At 43.4% G+C, this 19,026-nt stretch overlaps 2 protein-coding genes across 2 annotated transcripts in view; both read left to right on the forward strand.

The window, feature by feature from the left end:
* Nucleotides 1-19,026, forward strand: part of LOC144065539 (uncharacterized) — a 63,686-nt gene that overhangs the window by 35,114 nt on the left and 9,546 nt on the right. The gene's annotated exons all lie outside the window — the stretch shown is intronic.
* Nucleotides 5,532-8,836, forward strand: LOC144065619 (general transcription factor II-I repeat domain-containing protein 2-like). Its single transcript, XM_077588612.1, has 2 exons — nucleotides 5,532-6,721; nucleotides 8,524-8,836. The coding sequence occupies exon 1, from the start codon at nucleotides 5,593-5,595 to the stop codon at nucleotides 6,706-6,708; it is 1,116 nt and encodes a 371-aa protein (XP_077444738.1). The 5' UTR covers nucleotides 5,532-5,592; the 3' UTR covers nucleotides 6,709-6,721; nucleotides 8,524-8,836.

Below are 19,026 nucleotides of genomic sequence, written 5' to 3' on the forward strand. Positions count from 1 at the left end.
AATAACAAAACAAAACCTGACTAGGGGAGACACGGGAAAGCGAGGAACGAGGAGCGCCACGTTGGATCGAGGAAAATGTGGAAACATGGCATGGTAATCAGCAGACGATCCAACAATGACAAAGCAGTCAGTGGGGTTATAATAGACTGACATGTGTTGACGAGACAATTAGGAACACCTGGGAAACAAGAGGGAGGAAGGATACACCGGGGGCGGAGACACGACAGCTGAACACAATGGGCAATCACTCAGACAGGAAACCAGGCGGGAAAAAGCATAACAAAACCAAGCAACCCTAACAGTTTGTCTGTTGTGTAGTAAAGCAAGTTTAAGATTACATCCATGTTCATTTCAGTGAGCTGTTTATTTTTTGTTTCATTATGTTAGGGACCTTCATGAGACAAAATAAAAGGTGATGTTGAATTAATTTCTTTCTAATGGGGTTCAGGTTTACGGAAGCTTATCGCACTCACCTTGAAAATAAAATAAAATAAAGTCCTGGCCGTTTTTCAAATTAATTCATCTTTGGTGTTGTTTTTTTTAAAGTATTTTTTTCTTCGTTTTTCAAATTAATTTATTGTCTGATGGTTTTTGTTTTTTGTTTTTCAAAATGTATTTTTGGCGTTATGTTTTTGAATTATTTTTTTCTTGTTTGTTTTTCGTTTTTATTTATTTTTTCCTCAGAAAAAAAATACATTCAAAAATCGAGCAAACAGCAGTTATCGACATATTTGGAAATCTCGCGTGGACTGCGTCCCCCAAATTCTAGACAGGAGAACCCGTGCTCGCGTACACACCTACCTCCATTCAGCACAATCATGTTTTATCCAGATATGCGGCAAAGACAGTGCGAGACAGCCCAGTCATCAAGTCACCTTAATGACAAGTACACTTCTAAGTTTCCTCTCGTATAGAATTTGAAACCCCTCTTCTTGGCCAGTCTGTAGTCAAACATTCATTTGGAAGGAAAACTTAAAGCATCACACAACAAACCCACACAGGTGCAAAGACCTTTTCAAACATTCAGTAAGAGAGCAACTTTTTTGCTCAGTTTGTTGCCAATATTTTATTCCTAAGGACAGGAATTTCTTTTCTCATATTTAGATGTAATTTTCGATTGTTTTCACTTTTTTTTACCTGTCTTGTTCCGTTGTTTTTTTAACTGGTACTGCATTTTCTTTTTGTTGAGAACATGCTCTCAAAGTGTATGAAACTAGAATGCAATTAAACACTTGTTGTTAATATTTGAAATAGATGACAAAAAGAAAAATGGACTAAATGTAATGAAATAAAAATGAATTTTACTATTTGACTATTTTCTGTTCCTTTTTCACAATGAATTTTAGGCCGTACCTGACATGTTTCGCGGTATCACTAACGCCTTCATGAGAATATCAAGGCATTTAAAAAAAACAATGCGTTTTTTATCAAATTCCGATCTTGTGAAAATGATGCGATCAGGCCCGATTTCCGAGCTGATTTTTGATCAGTAGGAATCCCTCAGAAGAAAATGAGAAAGGAGAAGTTTTACCGAATTAATAATTTTCAAGAACAAATTTTCACAGCAATGGTAACACTTGGAAGTGGGGTAGTTTGCTTCTACCAAAAAGAACTGATGTTTGTAGCATAGAATGGTTTCGATCCATTGACCTCTGGGTTGTGGGCCCAGCACGCTTCCGCTGCGCCACTCTGCTTCTTCTGACATTTCACTTCACACTTTACAAGGTAACTCACAAAACTAATCAATCACATTGAAGCAGATATACTGAGAGCACGTGGGTATTCCCACCTGCTGACGGAGCTCCTGAGGACCACCAGCGCAAGAACCTCGGTCTCGGCCGGGGACTGGCATAGCCTTGGTTAGTCCTGCTATTCACAGAGTCATCCATTACGCATTTAAAAATTTCCATTACAATAAAAAAGGCGGTACGAGACATTCGGCCCAGGGATTTACAAAATAATATACCATGTTGAATTTAAACATGCACGTAAGCTAATAATACCCCACCGACGAATCATTACCTTATCGTGGTGGTGGGGTTTGTCAGTCCCAGTGACCCTTGGAGCTATGTTGTCCGGAGCCTTGAACCCCGGGGTAGGGTTATCCATGGCAAACTGGTCTGATGCGAGGGATCAGACGAAGAATGGCTCAGAAGACCTCTTATGATGAGCAACATTATTGGACGACATCTTCCCTCACCCGGACGCGGGTCACCAGGGCCCCACTCTGGAGCCAGGCCCGGAGGAGGGGAGCGATGGCAAGCGCCTGGTAGCCAGGCCTAGACCCATGGGGCCCGGCCGGGCACAGCCCGGAGAGGCGACGTGGGTTCCCCCTCACATGGGCTCACCACCTGTGAGAGGGGCCAAAGAAGGTGATCCCCGGCTGCAGAAACTATCTCTTGGGGTGTGGAATGTCACCTCTTTGGTTGGGAAAGAGCCTGAGCGTGAGGTTGAGAAATTCCGGCTCGACATAGTTTGGCTCACCTCTACACAGCTTGGGTTCCGGTACCACCCCTCTCGAGGGGGGTCGGACACTCTTCCAGCATCCCTCCATCTTCGGGTGGGGGGACGGCACCTGATTTTTGTTTGTGTGCGTGCACCAAACAGCAGTTCAGAGTACCTACCCCTTTTGGAGTCCTTGGAGGGGGTGCTGGAGAGTGCTCCTAATGGGGACTCCCTTGTTCTGCTGGGGGACTTCAATGCTGATGTTCTTCTTCTTCTTCTGCCACTGGAACACAGATTAGTTCATCCAGGGATTTGCCCAGGCCGCAATGGTAGCGTTCGGTCATTAAGGCCGGACAGCGGAGCCATAGGTGTTCAGACGACTCAGTTTCCTCGTCGCACAGGCGGCAGCGTTCCGAGTCGGATTTCCCCATAAGGTGGAGCCAACGGTGGAGCAGGGGGTGGTGTCCACTGCGGAAACGAATCAGGTCTGTGTGGTCTCCTTTCGATAGGGCAAGTTCTTCCTCTGTGACTTTCGTAGTGTAGGTCTGCAAAAGGCTGGGGTGGGAGGGGGTTAGCGATCTTCACGTTGGATGACGGCGCGTCTTGTGGCTGCGTCCGGGGAGGTATGGGTTTGGTCATCTGATGAGCCAAGTTTAGCTAGGGCATCGGCCAGGTCGTTACCGCATGTGTTGCAGTGGCCCGGGATCCGCAGTAGCTGTAGTCGCTTAGGCGGAGGGAAAAGGGCGATGTCACCCTGAAGTCTCCGAATGGCGGGGTCTTGCGTGTGGGGGGTTCCCATAGCTTGGACCAGCGATTTGCAGTCACTGAGGATGATTGATGTCTGCCAGTCTGCTGTTTCCCTCAGCCAGGAGAGTGCCTCGGTCAATGCCACTTTTTCAGAGTGGTAGGAGCTGCTGCGGGCGCCAGTGGCACCATGCCATTGGTGGATGATTGCAGTCTCCTTAATGACGACGAAACCTGCACCACCGTCCGCAGTGCCTTCTTTGGTGGATCCATCTGTGAAGATCTGTAGGTCCGGTTCACCCATGCTTCTGATGAGCTCTTCGGCCTTATCTCTTTGGATGATGGTCGGCATGTGTTTAGAGACTTCAGTAAAGGCGGTTTGGATAGGGGGGTAATAGCCAGGGTGGGCAGGGGTGGGAAGATTATGTACAAGGGGTATGGAGTTCAAGAGCGGTAAGACGGGGAAGGGTCGAAGATCGCCAGTCTGGCTTCTTTTGTAACCGCATTTTGATGTTTTCATGGAGAAGGCGGTGTCGGGGATCAGAAGGAGGCAGCTGGTTCCAGGCATCAGCTTTAAGAAGTGCTTGTAAATTGAGGCGGGATGAGAGGGGTGTAAGATGCGCCTCATGTAGGACTGTTTTGGTGGGGGTAGACCTGAGGTGGTGGGTTATGGCGCGGACTGCTTCCAGTTGGGCAGTTTCAAGGGATTTGAGGTGAGTTTGGGCCAGCCAGGGGGCCCATGCCGGTGATGCGTACTCTGCGAGACTTCTTTGGGTGGCAATATACACCGTTCTAAGGTCGTTCGGTTGCCAACCCCAAGATGTGCCACTGAGTTTGCGGAGGAGATTTGTTCTTTTGGACATGGTTTGGAGGACTTTTTTCGCTTGCTCCGCAAACGTGAGTTGTCGGTCGAAGGATACGCCAAGGAAAGTGGGGGTGGGGTTATGCTTGAGGGTGGCGCCATTTATTGAGATCTTTGGTTGCCATTTGGCCTCAGCTGAGTCCAGGCTGAAGAATGACGCCTCACACTTTGTGGCGTTAAGGTTTAGGTGTGCTTTGGAACTCCACCTCCAGACTTTTTCAACCTCCGTTTGAAGTGTGCTTTCCACCTCTTTGTTCCTACCCCGACAAGCAAGAGCCAGATCGTCTGCATAGGCGCTGACCAGGGTGGAATCGTTGAACTTGTCGAGGAGGTCATTAATGTAGATCAGGGGTCACCAAACTACGGCCCGCGGGCCGGATCCGGCCCGCCGGCACATTTGGACCGGCCCTCTGAACAATACCAAAGACGCTATGTTTTTATTTTATTTTTATTTTTTTTTAATTTTTTTTTTTTGGGGGGGGATGCAGCCCGCCGGCACATTTGGACCGGCCCTCTGAACAATACCAGAGACGCTATCGGATTTATTTTCCTATTTGGCCTTGAAGACTGGGACGTTTTAATCTTGTGTTTGGTTCATTGCACCCCTGCTGAGCCCACAAATCATCCCAGTGAAGCGGGCCTTCGCATTGCTCCTTTGGTGACACGCGCGGGGAGAGTGTTTGCCTTTGATGTGTGCGGGCATTCCACCGTTGCATGCGTGAGCAGAGTGTTAGCGAGACATCTGGACGATCGCAGGTGAGGGCGGAGCCCTCGTACCATCGCTATTGCGATGCTATTCAAGCATATAAAAACTGTGCAACCTGAACCTGTTTGAGAACGGAATAATGGCGAAAAGGTTAGTTAAGAGAAAAATTGATTCAGAATGCAGGGTATTTAACCTGCAGTGGACAAACGATTATTTTTTTGTTCAATGCAAAGAAAAGGCTGTTTGTCTCATCTGTCAAGAGACGGTGGCAGTATTCAAAGAATACAATCTTCGCCGGCACTACGAATCCCGTCACAAAGACAAGTATGATAGCGTGCAAGGCCAAATACGAGCAGACAAACTCTCAAAGCTAAAAGTTGGACTATTATCTCAGCAGACTACATTTCTACGCCAAGCTCAGCTGAACCAGGCATCCGTTCGGGCCAGCTTTCGGGTTGCTAAACTGATAGCAAGCAACGGTAAGCCTTTCACTGACGGAGAGTTTTTTAAGAAATGTATGGATGTTGTCGTGGAGGAAGTGTGTCCCGAGAAGAAAGATGCATTTAATGCCGTAAGTCTGTCGGCGAGTACAATCACCAGACGCGTTGAAGAAATCGGGAATAATGTCTATGCCCAGCTGCAGCAGAAGACGAAAGAATTTGACTTTTTTTCATTAGCACTGGATGAAAGCACGGACGTGCAAGACACAGCGCAACTGCTCATTTTTATTCGTGGAGTTAGCGCAAACTTTGAGATATGCGAGGATGTGGCAGCCCTCCAAAGTCTCAAAGGGACCACAACGGGAGAGGATATTTTTGACAAAGTGTGCCAAACCATGGAGAAGTTGGACCTGGACTGGTCAAAGCTGGCTAGCATCACGACTGACGGGGCTCCTAGCATGGTGGGCGAAACTCGCGGTTTAATAGGACGCATGAACCGTGAGTTGGAAAAAAGGGGTCTCACCGCTCCGCTACGAGTCCACTGCCTAATTCACCAGCAAGCACTGTGCTGCAAAGTGTTGACGTGGGATTCTGTAATGAAGGTTGTGGTGTCGTGCATAAACTTCATCAGGGCAAAGGGACTTAAACACAGGCAGTTCCAAGAATTCCTGTCTGAACTGGAGTCTACGCACGGAGATGTGCTGTACTACACAGAGGTCCGATGGCTGAGCCGGGGCAGAGTTTTGAGGCGTTTTTACGAGCTTCTACCCGAAATTAACGCATTTCTTCATTTAAAAGACAAAACGGTCCCCGAGCTGATCAACCCAGAATGGAAATGGCACCTCGCATTTTTAACAGACGTGACAGAAATACTTAACCGCCTTAACTTGCAGCTACAAGGCGAAGGGAAACTCATTTGCGACATGTATTCACACATAAAAGCATTTGAGGTGAAATTAGCGCTGCTTTTGGAACAAGTGAAAAAGCGCAACTTTGTCCATCTTCCTGCTACCCAAAACCTGTCGACAGAGAACCCAGCGGTCCCGTTCCCAGCTGAAAAGTGCGTGGAAGCACTGGAAATGCTGAAGGCGGAGTTCGGTGTGCGATTCACTGAACTACATGTTCATGCAAAAGAAATCCGTCTTTTTCAGAACCCCTTTGTTGCCGACATTGATGAAGCCCAGCCTTCATATCAGTTTGAGTTGGCTGAGTTACAGAACTGTGATGTTCTGAAAGATGCATTCAAGCTCAACAGTCTCATTGACTTCTATGCCTCCCCCCCAAACGACACATATCCAAACATCAAAAAACATGCAATGAAAATGTCCTCAGTTTTTGGCAGCACGTATATCTGCGAGAAAACCTTTTCTCGCATGAAACTGCTGAAAACTCCGATGAGATCAAGATTGACAGATAAACATTTGCATCAGTGCTTGAGACTGGCTGTAACTAGAATGGAACCTGATATTCAACTTCTCACCAGCCAGATGCAGGCCCACAGTTCACACTGATGAACATACATAGGTAAGCTCACTTTTCTGACTTGAATGAGTCATTCTGAGCATAAACAAATATAATCATAATAAAATCTACTCGGATAAAATCCATCTTTACAACCATACTGGTAGTGAAATGTACAGTGGTACCTCGTCATACGACCGTTCGTCATACGGAATGCTCGTCTCACGGGGGAAATTTCGATCGAATAATTCGCCCGTGATGCGGTCAAAATTTCATGATGCGACCAAGCCAGGTCGCCATGGCATTTTTTTGTTTTTGCATCTCTTTCGTGTAAAAAATATGTCTACGAGCACTGGTGGGCGGACTTTGCATTTCCACACGCGTTTTCCCCCCACTTGGTCTACATTTACATACCAGGTAAACAATACGTATTACAATGGATCGGCAAAGTTTTGCTAAGAAAAGGCGACCGTTGACAATGGACATGAAACGCGAAATAATTGAAAAACATGAGCGTGGGGTACGTGTTACCGAGCTCGCTCGGCAATACGAGAGGAATACGTCAACCATATCCTCCATCCTTAAGCAGAGGGACGCAATTAAGGAGAAGAGGCCGACCAAAGGACTATCTATCATTTCCCACCGGCGCAGTGACATTCACGACGAGATGGAGAACCTTCTTTTATTGTGGATAAAAGATAAACAATTAGCAGGAGATAGCCTGGCCGAGTCTACCATTTGTGAAAAAGCCAGCCGAATTTACATAGATTTGATATCAACGAAAGGAGAGCCTTCAACAACTTCACAAACATTTAAAGCGAGTCATGGCTGGTTCGAAACATTTAAAAAACGATCTGGAATACACTCTGTAATCCGACACGGAGAAGCGGCGAGTTGCAATTCGAAAGCTGCGGTGGAATTTATTAAGACATTTGCCTTGATTATCGCCCAGGAAAATTACACCCCCCAGCAAGTTTTCAACTGCGATGAAACTGGTCTTTTTTGGAAAAAATGCCCAGGCGGACAGGATTTAATCGACCTAGAGGAGCGTGAACATTTGTTGCCGGAACTTAGTAGCGAGGAGGCGGTGGAATAGGCGGCTACAAAAGATATCAAAAACATGCTCGCGAAGTGGCAAGAGGTTTCGGATTTTATTGAAAAGACTCACCCTGACAAACTGGCAAGTGGTCGCGCATCATCGTATTATGATGACATTTGTATTCGACATTATCGAAATATTTTGAAGGGTAGACAAAAACAAACAACGCTTGATGCGTTTGTTTTGAAGACTTCCGCGGAGCGGCCAGGTGGTGTCAACCCGTAGAACTAAGTAAGGTATAAAAGATTACAACTAATTTAGAATTTAGTTTTGTTTGAAGTTACATTAAAGGTTGAGTGTCTGTTTTTTTAGTTATCCAAGTTAATTTAAATTTGTTTGTTCGTTTAAGAGTGCAATGTTGCCGTGGAGAAAGTCATCCCGAACTGTCCCCCCCCCTCCGCCTCCGTGTGTGTTGTTCTCTTCCCTCCGCGAAATGTGTCTAATTTTACTCCTATTAAACACATTATTACTATCAAACCACTCGTTATTTATTACTTTGTTAATAGATGGTGAATTATAAGAAATAAAACATGTTTTCCAATCCAATATCCTGTTTTTGGTGTTTTCTTCAGATAGTTGGAACGAATTAATTTGTTTCCCATTCATTTCAATGGGAAACTTTACCTCGAGTTACGAGAAACTTGTCATACGAGCTCAGTCCCGGAACGGATTAAGATCGTATGTCGAGGTACCACTGTATTGTGCTGTGTAGGTGCTGTTTCACTTAGTTCAGTTTCTCAACCTGCTTTCTTTGTGGTTTTCACAGGGAAGTTGATGAGAGAGCTGCAAACAGCGGTGTCTACAAGCCTATTGGAACAAAAGGATTATAAGGAAGAAACACAATAACTTTAAGAGACTGCTCATATGTGTCAGAGAGATTCTGCTCTGACAACTGAGCTGAACTTTTATCTGTTAAGATTGTGCATGGCACAACAGAAAGTTAATGTTCCATGGCTTTTTTTTCTATGAAGAAGCCAGAGAGAATTATTTAGTAATTATTTATTTCATAAATAGTGTTATTTATTTCCTGTTTTTTCTGTGAAGAACTCAGAGAGGGTTATTTAGTTATTATTTATTTCATTAATAGTGTTATTTGTTTCCTGACTTTTTTTCTGTAAAGAACCTGGAAAGGGTTATTTGGTTGTGTGGCTTTCTGGAAAACAATTTAAAAAAAGCTTCCCTATGATCGTCACACTTTTTCTGTTACAAACTGACACCGGCCCCCCATCGGAGAAGGGAAATGTTATGTGGCCCTCACAGGAAAAAGTTTGAGGACCCCTGATGTAGATGATGAATAGGAGGGGCGACAGGACCCAGCCTTGGGGGAGCCCTTCTTTGAAGGTTCTGCTCCTGCCGGCGGTATTGTTGATCTTGACCCTGCCTGTGCGATTTGTGAGCCAGTTGGCGATCCATCTGATGAAGCGGTAGGGGACCCCCAGGTCTGCCATTTTTTGTAAGAGACCTGTTCTCCATACCTGGTCGAATGCCTTGCTGAAGTCAAAGAAAGTTGCAAGCGTGCGTTGTCGTTGAGTCGACTGGAAGCCATCAGAGATGAACTGCGACAGTCGCAGGGCCTGGTCCGTCGTGCTTCTTCCCTTTCGAAAACCGGCTTGCCAATGGCTGAGAAGCTGTTTATCTTCCAACCACCAGGCGAGACGGTTCACGATGAGCCTTTCCATCGTTTTGCTAAACGTAGAGGTGAGGGCGATGGGTCTGTAGTTCGCAACGTCCTTTGGTGACTTCCCTTTTTCGAGGAAAGGGATGATGGTGGCCACTCGCCAAGGTTGTGGACACCAGCCCTCTAGCCAGCTGGTGTTGACGATATGGAGTAGTTCGGGGAGGATGATTGCCGGGAGATTTTTCAGAAGGTCCGGGGCTATGTTGTCAGGTCCAGCTGCCTTACCCGCTTTAAGTTGGGCCATCGCTGTCTGCAGTTCATCATCGGTGAACAGAAGCTCGAGGACTTGTCGCGGTGAGCCAAGTAGTCTGCGGGTAGCTGTACGTAGAGAACGCACTGCTCGTCTGCTCCGCTTGTCACTCTTGCGTCCACTGACCGAGGCATATTCCCTGATAAATGCTGTTGCCTTGGCTCGGTCACTCACGTACTCCTTCTTCTTGTAGACCAAGGACTCGCCAGATTGTTGCATTTTGGTGCCTGAGAGGGATTTTTACTAAATACCAGGCTTGTCCCCTATATTTTGTCCCGGCGATCTTGGCGAGGTGTAAGCGCCATGCGTTTCTTTTCGCTTCCGTGGTTTTTTTCTTTGATCTGTTGACAGAGTGCTACCCATTCTTTCCTATTTTGTTGGAGGTCTCGACGTAGTCGATTCCTTTCGCGGATGAGGTCCTTCAGGTCCTGTGTCAACCATGGGAGCTCCTTCTGGCGGATAACTTTGACCGGTATTGTAAGTGCTGCTGCCTCTTTCATGTGTTGCACTAAGAGGGAGAGCTTTACCGGGGCTGTGGCTGCTGCGGAGATTAAGGGTAGGCGATCTACGAGGATGGTACGATACCTCTTCCAGTCAGCTTTCGAGAAGTTGGGTCGTACTCTTCTTTGTTGGCATTCGACACGGAGAGCATGGTTCCACCTAATCAGAATCAGTCTGTGGTCGAAGGTCATCTCGTCGATCGGTTCCCATTGCAGATGTTCGGCCGTGGTGGGGTCAGCGATTGTTAGGTCGGGGGCACTCATGCCTGCTCCTTGTTGGTATCTGGCAGTCCGTGTCCAGACGCTGTCATTAAGGAGAGTTAGGTCATGGTCATCGACCCATTGATGGATTGCGTTACCCCTGGGATCTGTCTTGGCAAGAATATCCCAGGTCAGGTGGTGCGCGTTGAAATCCCCGCAGATCAGGCCATGCTCCGTGGGGAGCCGGTTTAACCAGGAGAAATCTTGGGGGGCTGGACAATAGTTCGATGTTGCCGGGGGGATGTAGAAGGTTTGGTCTCAATTGAAACACTTTCACTCCTCTTTTTTATGGAGACAATAAAACCAATATAAAAAGTTCCTTATGACTTATGGTATTGCTCCTCGAGCAATAATTTTTCCAATCAATATTGGAGTGCTTTCCATTCCGTCTGATCACGGCAAAAAGTTTATCTTACCTGTCTCCTCATACGTTTCAACTGAGAGAACCTTCTTACGGTGCACAGGGTGGATCGGCTATTTTCATGTCTGCTGGCTGGCCAGTAAAACTTGTGTTGAGCACCCAGGCTCCTGGGACCGCCGTTGGTCCAGTCTGTTTTCTGTTGGAAAGCACAGTCTCCTTCTAACCCAAATTCAATGTGTTCCTTTAAAGTTTTTTTCTTTTATGCAGATAGCCAGATTAGCCTCATCATCCAGTTCCAATCGTGTAGTGAATAATGGCGTTTGGTACATTCCACTAAATTGGATTTCCATATTGTTTTCCCCGTTGACCTCGTTATGTAGGCGCAATGATTTCATAACAAAATATGGAAACTTTTGTCAATTCAGTCAAATATTCTGTTAACACAATTTGGATGCCATTATCAATATAATACTTTGGAATTTCATATCATGCACTGTCTTTGTTTTTTTCTCAGTGCTCCTAAATTTCGCATAGCAGATTTGTTTCTCCACTTCAAATTTCACATTTGGAGTACTGCTGCTGCATTTACACAAAAAAAAATCATTGGACTAAACAATTTTCCATAATTTTCATCAAAAATTGATTTCAAATTTCTAAATCATTTTCCACCTTGATATCTGATTGATTATATATCTTGGTGGTTGGCCAATTAGAAACACAAAAAGACAAACAAACAACAATTCACGCTCACACTCATTTTCAGACATCAGTGGTCTGCAATTTTTCACTAGTGGAGAGCGCCATCCCCAGTCTGGGGCTCCTTGGCAGCTAACCATCTTTTGCTGTAATCTGTGATATTCTAATAGTCATTAATATGACTCACGCTAAAGCATATTTCATCTGTTGATGGGCAAAACAATGAAATATCATCCGTGCACTGAAGATATCTCATGATGTCTATGCTATCTCAGGGAAATAATAATAATAATAATAATAATAATAATAATAATAATAATAATAATCGGACATAGGCCATGTCGTCATTATCACAACACAAAAGCCTACTTGTCATGCCTATCCTAAATTAATTATTTTATCTAAACTTGTCAGGTACAATTTACCTAATAATTTGGATCCATGCCATATCTGCATTGCTTTCTTCATGTTTGATATCATTAATAATTTGGATGAATGCCTTTCTGCATTGTTATCTTGATGTTTGATATCATTAATAATTTGGATGAATGCCTTTCTGCATTGTTATCTTCATGTTTGATATTATTAATAATTTGGATGAATGTCTTTCTGCATTGTTATCTTCATGTTTGAGATTATTAATATTCTAAAGTATTCTTAATACTTAAGTCTAAATCGCAAATCACTCTTTTTGCTAAAATAGCTAAATTGCACTTGTTGAATTGCTATTCTGCTCCAAGCTTGTGTTTATTTAATATAAGAGCCATTTTTGTAGCTCACTCTTACCACAATTAAAATTTAGAGAAACTAACCTTCCACTTAGCCATTTCCTAATTATAAATTTCAGTGTTTAATAGAGGACCCATAATTTGTCACTAATATATCCCAATACTGTCAACTCTCTCTGTCTCTCTTGTGGTAGTCTTTCCTGCCCTTTGTTTTTTGTATGAAGGGAGCAGTAAGCTGTAGGGGCGACCCCCCTCTTTTTGTTTGCACAGGGTGTGCTTAGTTTGTCGGATGATGGGGTGTCCGCATCTGTGAAGGGGTGCTGGCTGTGACCATTGGACCGAGCTGGCGAGCCTCATGACCAGGAGACCGAGCCAAAGAAATGTGTCCGGCATTTTGTACCACACTTTTTCGATTCTTTCAACTGCCAGGGTGTTCCAAGAACCTTCTGAAATCGGTCTCGATAGACTAAATCATCTTCTATGTCATAAAACAACGTACAATGAAAATCATCCATGGGTGGATGGTAAGGCCCGAGTGAGTCAATGAATGGTTTCCACAGGTGATAAGCGGACAACAGTCCCCCAGTGGCTGGAGTTTCAGGCTGAAGACGTGACCTATAGATTGTCAACCACTGTGCACATGTTCGTATTGGTTGTGAACACGGAATCTTTGCACCATTTGGTAAAGTCACTGTGAGGCCATCCGGTCTACCTAAGATGGTAGCTCCAATAGACATCAACAAGTCTCTTCCCATCAAATTCACAGGAGCCTCTCGGGCACCTCTATTCTGAGTGTGGAGGATCCCATGGACCGTAATAATCATCTCCGCCCTGGTAATATTGTCCAGGTGACTGAGCCGGCTGCTGGGGGCCGCCATGGTCTGCCAGTGCCTCATCCTCCTCCGCGCGTAGGCCGCTGCTGTTGTGGGCCATACTGCTGTGCTTGGGTTGCCGTGGGAACAGTTGTTGCGGTTGCTGCTGTTGACTGGGACAATCACGTCTCCAGTGTCCAATACTGCCACATATAAAACAGTTGCCTTGTTGGCCTTGTCCCGAGTACCCTCTTCCCCGGCCACCAAAGAAACCACCCTCGCGACCACCGTATCCATCATGTAATTGACCAACACCTCGAGCCCCACCACAGCCTGGTACATCTGGACGGATTGCTCTATCTTTTCCTGTTTGGCTTCACTATGTAATTTGGAAAGTTGGAGTTTTAACACAGTAGAGATCAAAGGTTCCAAAGAACCTCGACAATAGCTGCTATATGGCCTGTCTCGTGTCAAGCGCACAACTCTGTCCACTCATTAATGTCAGGAGCCTCCTCCGCCATGAACTTCCTCCCCTCGCCAGAGGGGGGGATTTATTTAGTGCCACATCTCTAAGAACAAGAGGATCATATATCACACCTCCTCCCTGAGGGCGGAGGGGAAACATACCTCCTCTCTCTGTATTGGGCTACGCCTCCACCTACTCACCTCCCTCCTTTCGCTTTTTTAAAGTTCTGCCTTAGCTGTGACGTCACACTCCTTTTTTACAACGCTACGGACAAACGCTTTTGACCTGTAAAATATAAATTTCCTTTCAACGTACAAAATTATTTCTCCAACTTACGTCTAATTTTAGCTCGTCTTTGAAAACCAGTGCTTCTACATCTCCGTACAAACTCATCAATTCATTCCATTCTTTTTCAGCATCTTTCTCCCCATTCCTTTCAAAACACACACACACACACACACACACACACACACACACTCCATTCTCTACCAAGCCCTCTCTCAACACACACACACACATTCTCTTTCAAGCCCTCTCTCAACATTCCTTCTAACACACATTTTCAACTTCTCTCTCAAGCTCTTCTTCCATTTTCACCAACGCAGTCATCACAAATCACCGGATACATTTAGAATTTTAGTATATTCAATTCTAGGAATTAAGAAATTTAGAATTTTAGTATATTCAATTCTAGAATTAAGAAATTTAGAATTTTAGTATAATCACTCATAAGAACTAATCATCTGTGGAGCCAGTCCTTTCCCTGCTGAACTTCTTTTAATACGACCGTTTAGTAATCCCTGATTCCCTTATTTTAATCACGGAAATGTTCCCTGAACAAATACTCGTAACTACCACGCCCCCGCCGCATTTCGAAGTCCCGGACTTCGGCGGGGTGTCTCAGACTGCCCCTATAAAATGTTCCCTGAACAAATACCTTAAGAATCCCAGATTCTTTACCTACTACAGGTATCTTGAAATCCCTGATTTCAATATAATTAAGAGAATGTTCCCTGAACAAATACTCGGACTATATAAGTGTAATTTCTACTGCGACTTCTCAATAATTTGAACAATCCAATAGCACAATTTTGACATTTTAGAAACAGGAATTCTGCTCACCTTTAGTTAATTTCAGGCCTGTTTTAAGTAGTCACCGAAGAAGTTTCTGGGCAGTCCCGGACTGCCAACCTGTGTAGTCTCAAGTCCCCGACTTGAGCAATTATTACGTCCCAGACGTTTTTAACCGTTTAACACGTCTCAGACGTGAGTCGTATTTTCTTTTGGAGTCCTGGACTCCAGACCCCTATTTGTCTACGCAGCCTCTCCCCCCTCGACTCACGGACAGGGGCACCAAAATTGTTGGACTTAAAGTTTTAGCTTCTGACTCCAATTCCTAAATCTGTCTTCTCCCGTCTAATAGGTGCGTGTTCAGCATCGAAGGAAGGAGACTAGGGTTTGCGAGTTACTCCACAGATGAGTTATTCCTGATATTGATCATTACGGAGCTCCGTGACTCCGGGTCCCTTTCGCAATATATAAAACCAGCTGAGCGTCGCAATGCTTCAGTGGAGGATTAAAGAGAACAATGGTCCACACCTGCATTTGCCCAGTTAGTTATACAAAATTAAATATTCATTCGCTGATTCTAATGATATGCAGACTGTCCCACGACGGTCTGGAGGGGTCCCCCCCTGGAAACTGCTGGCCCGTGAATCCAGATCCGTCTTTGGTCTGCTGGAATCCACCGCGTCTCCTTTGAAGTTTCACCTTTGCGACCTGGCACCTTGGTGTTACTGCCTCTCAGTATCCACAATCTGTCTTCTTATAAACATGTAACCAACCTCAAAGTAGAAACTTTAGACAGAGACCTTTTGTTCATTGTAATCGAGTTAAGACAGTGGTTTTACTCCTACAGTGGTAATATATCAGAATGAAATAGCTACAACAAAATGAATGAGTAAAATATGTCATATTCTTCAATTTCTATGGGAAACGTTGATTAGAGATATGAGTAAATTGACACACGAGCTGAGTCCCGGAAGGCATTAAGCTCGTATCTCAAGGTATGACTGTTACCTCCTTCTGTCCACCTGAGAGAATAGAAGAATTTGCGAAAAGAAGCCAGCCTAGCTGTTTATTACAGCAAACACAAACATTGCTCTCTACTACACATCCCTTTGTTTTTTCTCGTTTTATTCTGCATTTTATTGTTTGTATTGTTTATAATATTGTATGCATTTCTACAACTACAATTAAGCCTTAATGATTAAGGGAATATATGCATATTAAAAAAAACTGAACCTACTTTATAGTCTGTGAAGTACAACTTTTGCATGCATTATTTTGCAAAGTGTCGAGTTTTCATCGTGAAACTTTGCTGGTCTTTTCTCACACGCGAATTCGGATGGAGACGCCATTGATAGCTGCTAGCTAGGCTAAGCTAAAGTAGGCCACAAAGCTTCAAAGTTTGTGGAGACTTGTTCCTTCGATACATGATAGCAGGCTAAGTGAAAGGAGGCCGTAAAGCTTCAACGAGGTCTTGAAAATGATTTTGACTGATATTTAAGGCCGTAAAGTAGCTATTGCTAGACGCGTCGGCGATGCATAGGTTGAGGTAGGTGACGAATATTGCGCATGCGCGGTTCTAGCGTCACTTCTTTTGATAGCATTCGCTTATAAATGCAAAAGAGTCGGACATGGGAAATAAATATTCTTCAAATGGACTGACATGTGGAGCAAAAATGTTTGCGCAGGTTTGAATTAAATTGAAAATTAAATTAATCATAAATCACTTGAAGATCGCGTCTCAAAAGGAGGCGACGCAAAACGCGCATGCGCAGAACGAATCGTCCATGATAATGGAGCTGTTGCTGTTTCGCCGATTGGCATCATGGGAGAAGCAGTTCTTTATTGAAACGGTTTGAAAACGCAGGATCAGTCTCTTATTTACGTACCGCTCTCTCGTGGTCAGGAGAAAATTTGTTTCTTTCTAAGTTCAGTATTTGTAGACACTGTACACAATAATTAAGACTCTGTAAATCACAAGTTATCAAAGAAGCGCATTTTAAAGAAATAATATCAGAAAATTAGCAATTTCTCAAAGATGTTTAGAAACCCAAAAGGAAAAGTTTGTTTTTTTCTTTTATTTATATTATTCCCTTAACCGGGATCAACCTATAGATGTAAATTATATGTCTTGATTTTCTCATTTTTAATGAATTTTTGCAATTTTTCCATCAATTCTTTTCTTTTTGTGTTTTAGTACAATAAGTATTTTGTAAAATGTAAAAATAACTATATAAAAATATTTTCTGTTTACCACTTTAATTTTGAACTTTAAAAAATATTTGGTTTCCATTTGAAATGAAAAAGAAATGATTAAAATACATATTCCCTTACTAAGAAAAAAAGCTCAAATAAACATTGTTTTAGATCTATAAAAAATGTAAAATGCAAGGCTTGTCATTCAGTTCTTTAAATCCGATTTAAATATATATATATGTATATATATATATATATATGTATATATATATATATATATACATATATATATATACACAGTGGTACCTCGTCACACGACCGCTCGTCATACAAAATTCTCGTCTTAGGACGGAAATTTCGATCGAATAATTCGCCCAACATGCGATCAAAATTTCATGATGCGACCAAGCTTTTTTGCATATCTTTTGTGTATAACAATATCTACGAGCACTGAACGATTAATTCAGACGAGTTTTTCCTCCTACGCATCGACCAGGAAACGCACAACGCGCATGCGCGGGCAAAAAGAGGGCTTTCTGGGTAATGAAGTATACTCGTGCACACAACGCCGATAGGCAATGGCACTCTTTCTCAGAATGAAACTTCATTACCCACAATCAATATGTGGGTAAGCTCAGCTGTTGCATTTCCTGTTATTTTTATTATCTAATACGAGGAGTATTATATTACTTCTCGTTCGCTGCTCCTAAGAACATCAGCGGCACTGGCTCGCAATTCCCTCTTTGTAATATTTCTGGTCGCAACTCTCTCTCATAGGCGCCGTTCAAAGCGGTTGCAACCAGAGCCATTTCAACAAGGGAGTTGCGAGCCGGTCTTTATGAGCAGCGGAGCGATCGCTAAAATGTACTACAAGACTATTTCTCGTTGGCAAGTGGTCGTGGGTTATTCTATTGTGAGGACATTTGTGTGAATCATTTTCGGAATACAGACGCTCCCCTACTTACGAACATACGACTTACGAACAACGGTACATACAAACATGTCTGCAAATTGCGTTTATGTCGAAAAATGTTTGTAAGTTCGATTTTGTATTTTTTTCCGAGTAGTGCTTCTTTCCGCCGCTAATACACCTGGCGCTGTGAGGGCTCAGCTCACCCAGCATCTACCTTCCTCGTTGCAATGCGGAAGTGCGTGAACTTATCTCCAGTGCGCAAAGAACCTTTTTCATTTGGATCATTAAATATCTTGTGCATCCATTATTGAATATGGTTGGTAAAAAGCGAAAGGCTTCAATTGAGGGAGTTGCAAGGAAGAGGCAAGCCATTTCATTTGAAACGAGTGGCAATAATAACGAAGCTTGATGCGCGTGAGAGTGGTTAGCGTTGCACATATACAACTTGAATCGTTCGACCGTCAGTACCATTTATAAACATAAAGATCGAGCAGCAGGACCCAAATATTGAACGTTGCACAAAGTTTGCAAATCAATTGAATTATGCCATACAGTGCTACCGCATCATTTATGATGAAAAAAGAAGAAAACTGTGCATTCGTCGTTAGATCGCTTCTTTCGGCCAGTTTCTAATACATAAATCTCTCTCTCTCTCTCTCTATATATATATATATATATATATATATATATACAGTACTGTACATATTCTCTTCATTTTATTAAATGTTTTTTTCAGTACAAACCAATGCATGTTACTTATACAAGCCTTAAACATACAAATGCACTTATATAAACCTTATACCAATATACTTATATAGGCCTTAAACATAAATTATAATACAAAATATAGCACTGAATCAACTTACAAACAAATTCAACTTATGAACAATCGCTCGGAACCTAACTCGTTCGTAAGTAGGGGAGCGTCTGTATTTTGAAGGGAATACGTAGTACAACAGCAAACAGCCCATCGATAGCGAACGTGAGGGTGGAGGCGTGGCAAACCGCCAACCCGGAAAACGAAGGTAACAAAAGATTACAACAAAATTAGATTTCAGTTTTGTGTAAAGTTACATTAAACTTATGTTTGAGTGTCTGTATATATTAATCCAAGTTCATTTAAATTTGTTTGTTCCGTTTACGAGTGCGTTGTCGTGGGGAAAAAAAAGATCCCCCCACAACCCCAAACATCTCTGTCCCCCGTCGGCGAAATCTGCCCAATTTTAGTTAGATTAAACACATTTTATTACTATTAAACTACTAGTTATGTGTTACTTTGTTAATAGATGGCGAATTAGAAGAAATAAAACATTTTTTCCAATCCAATATCCTGTTTTTTT

This window comes from Stigmatopora argus, chromosome 20 (assembly GCF_051989625.1).
Source record: "Stigmatopora argus isolate UIUO_Sarg chromosome 20, RoL_Sarg_1.0, whole genome shotgun sequence".
Classification (NCBI taxonomy): domain Eukaryota; kingdom Metazoa; phylum Chordata; class Actinopteri; order Syngnathiformes; family Syngnathidae; genus Stigmatopora; species Stigmatopora argus.

What these genes read in the sequence shown, in the direction of transcription:
- LOC144065619 (XM_077588612.1), top strand. Translation starts at nt 5,593, where the DNA reads ATGGAGAAGTTGGACCTGGACTGGTCAAAGCTGGCTAGCATCACGACT.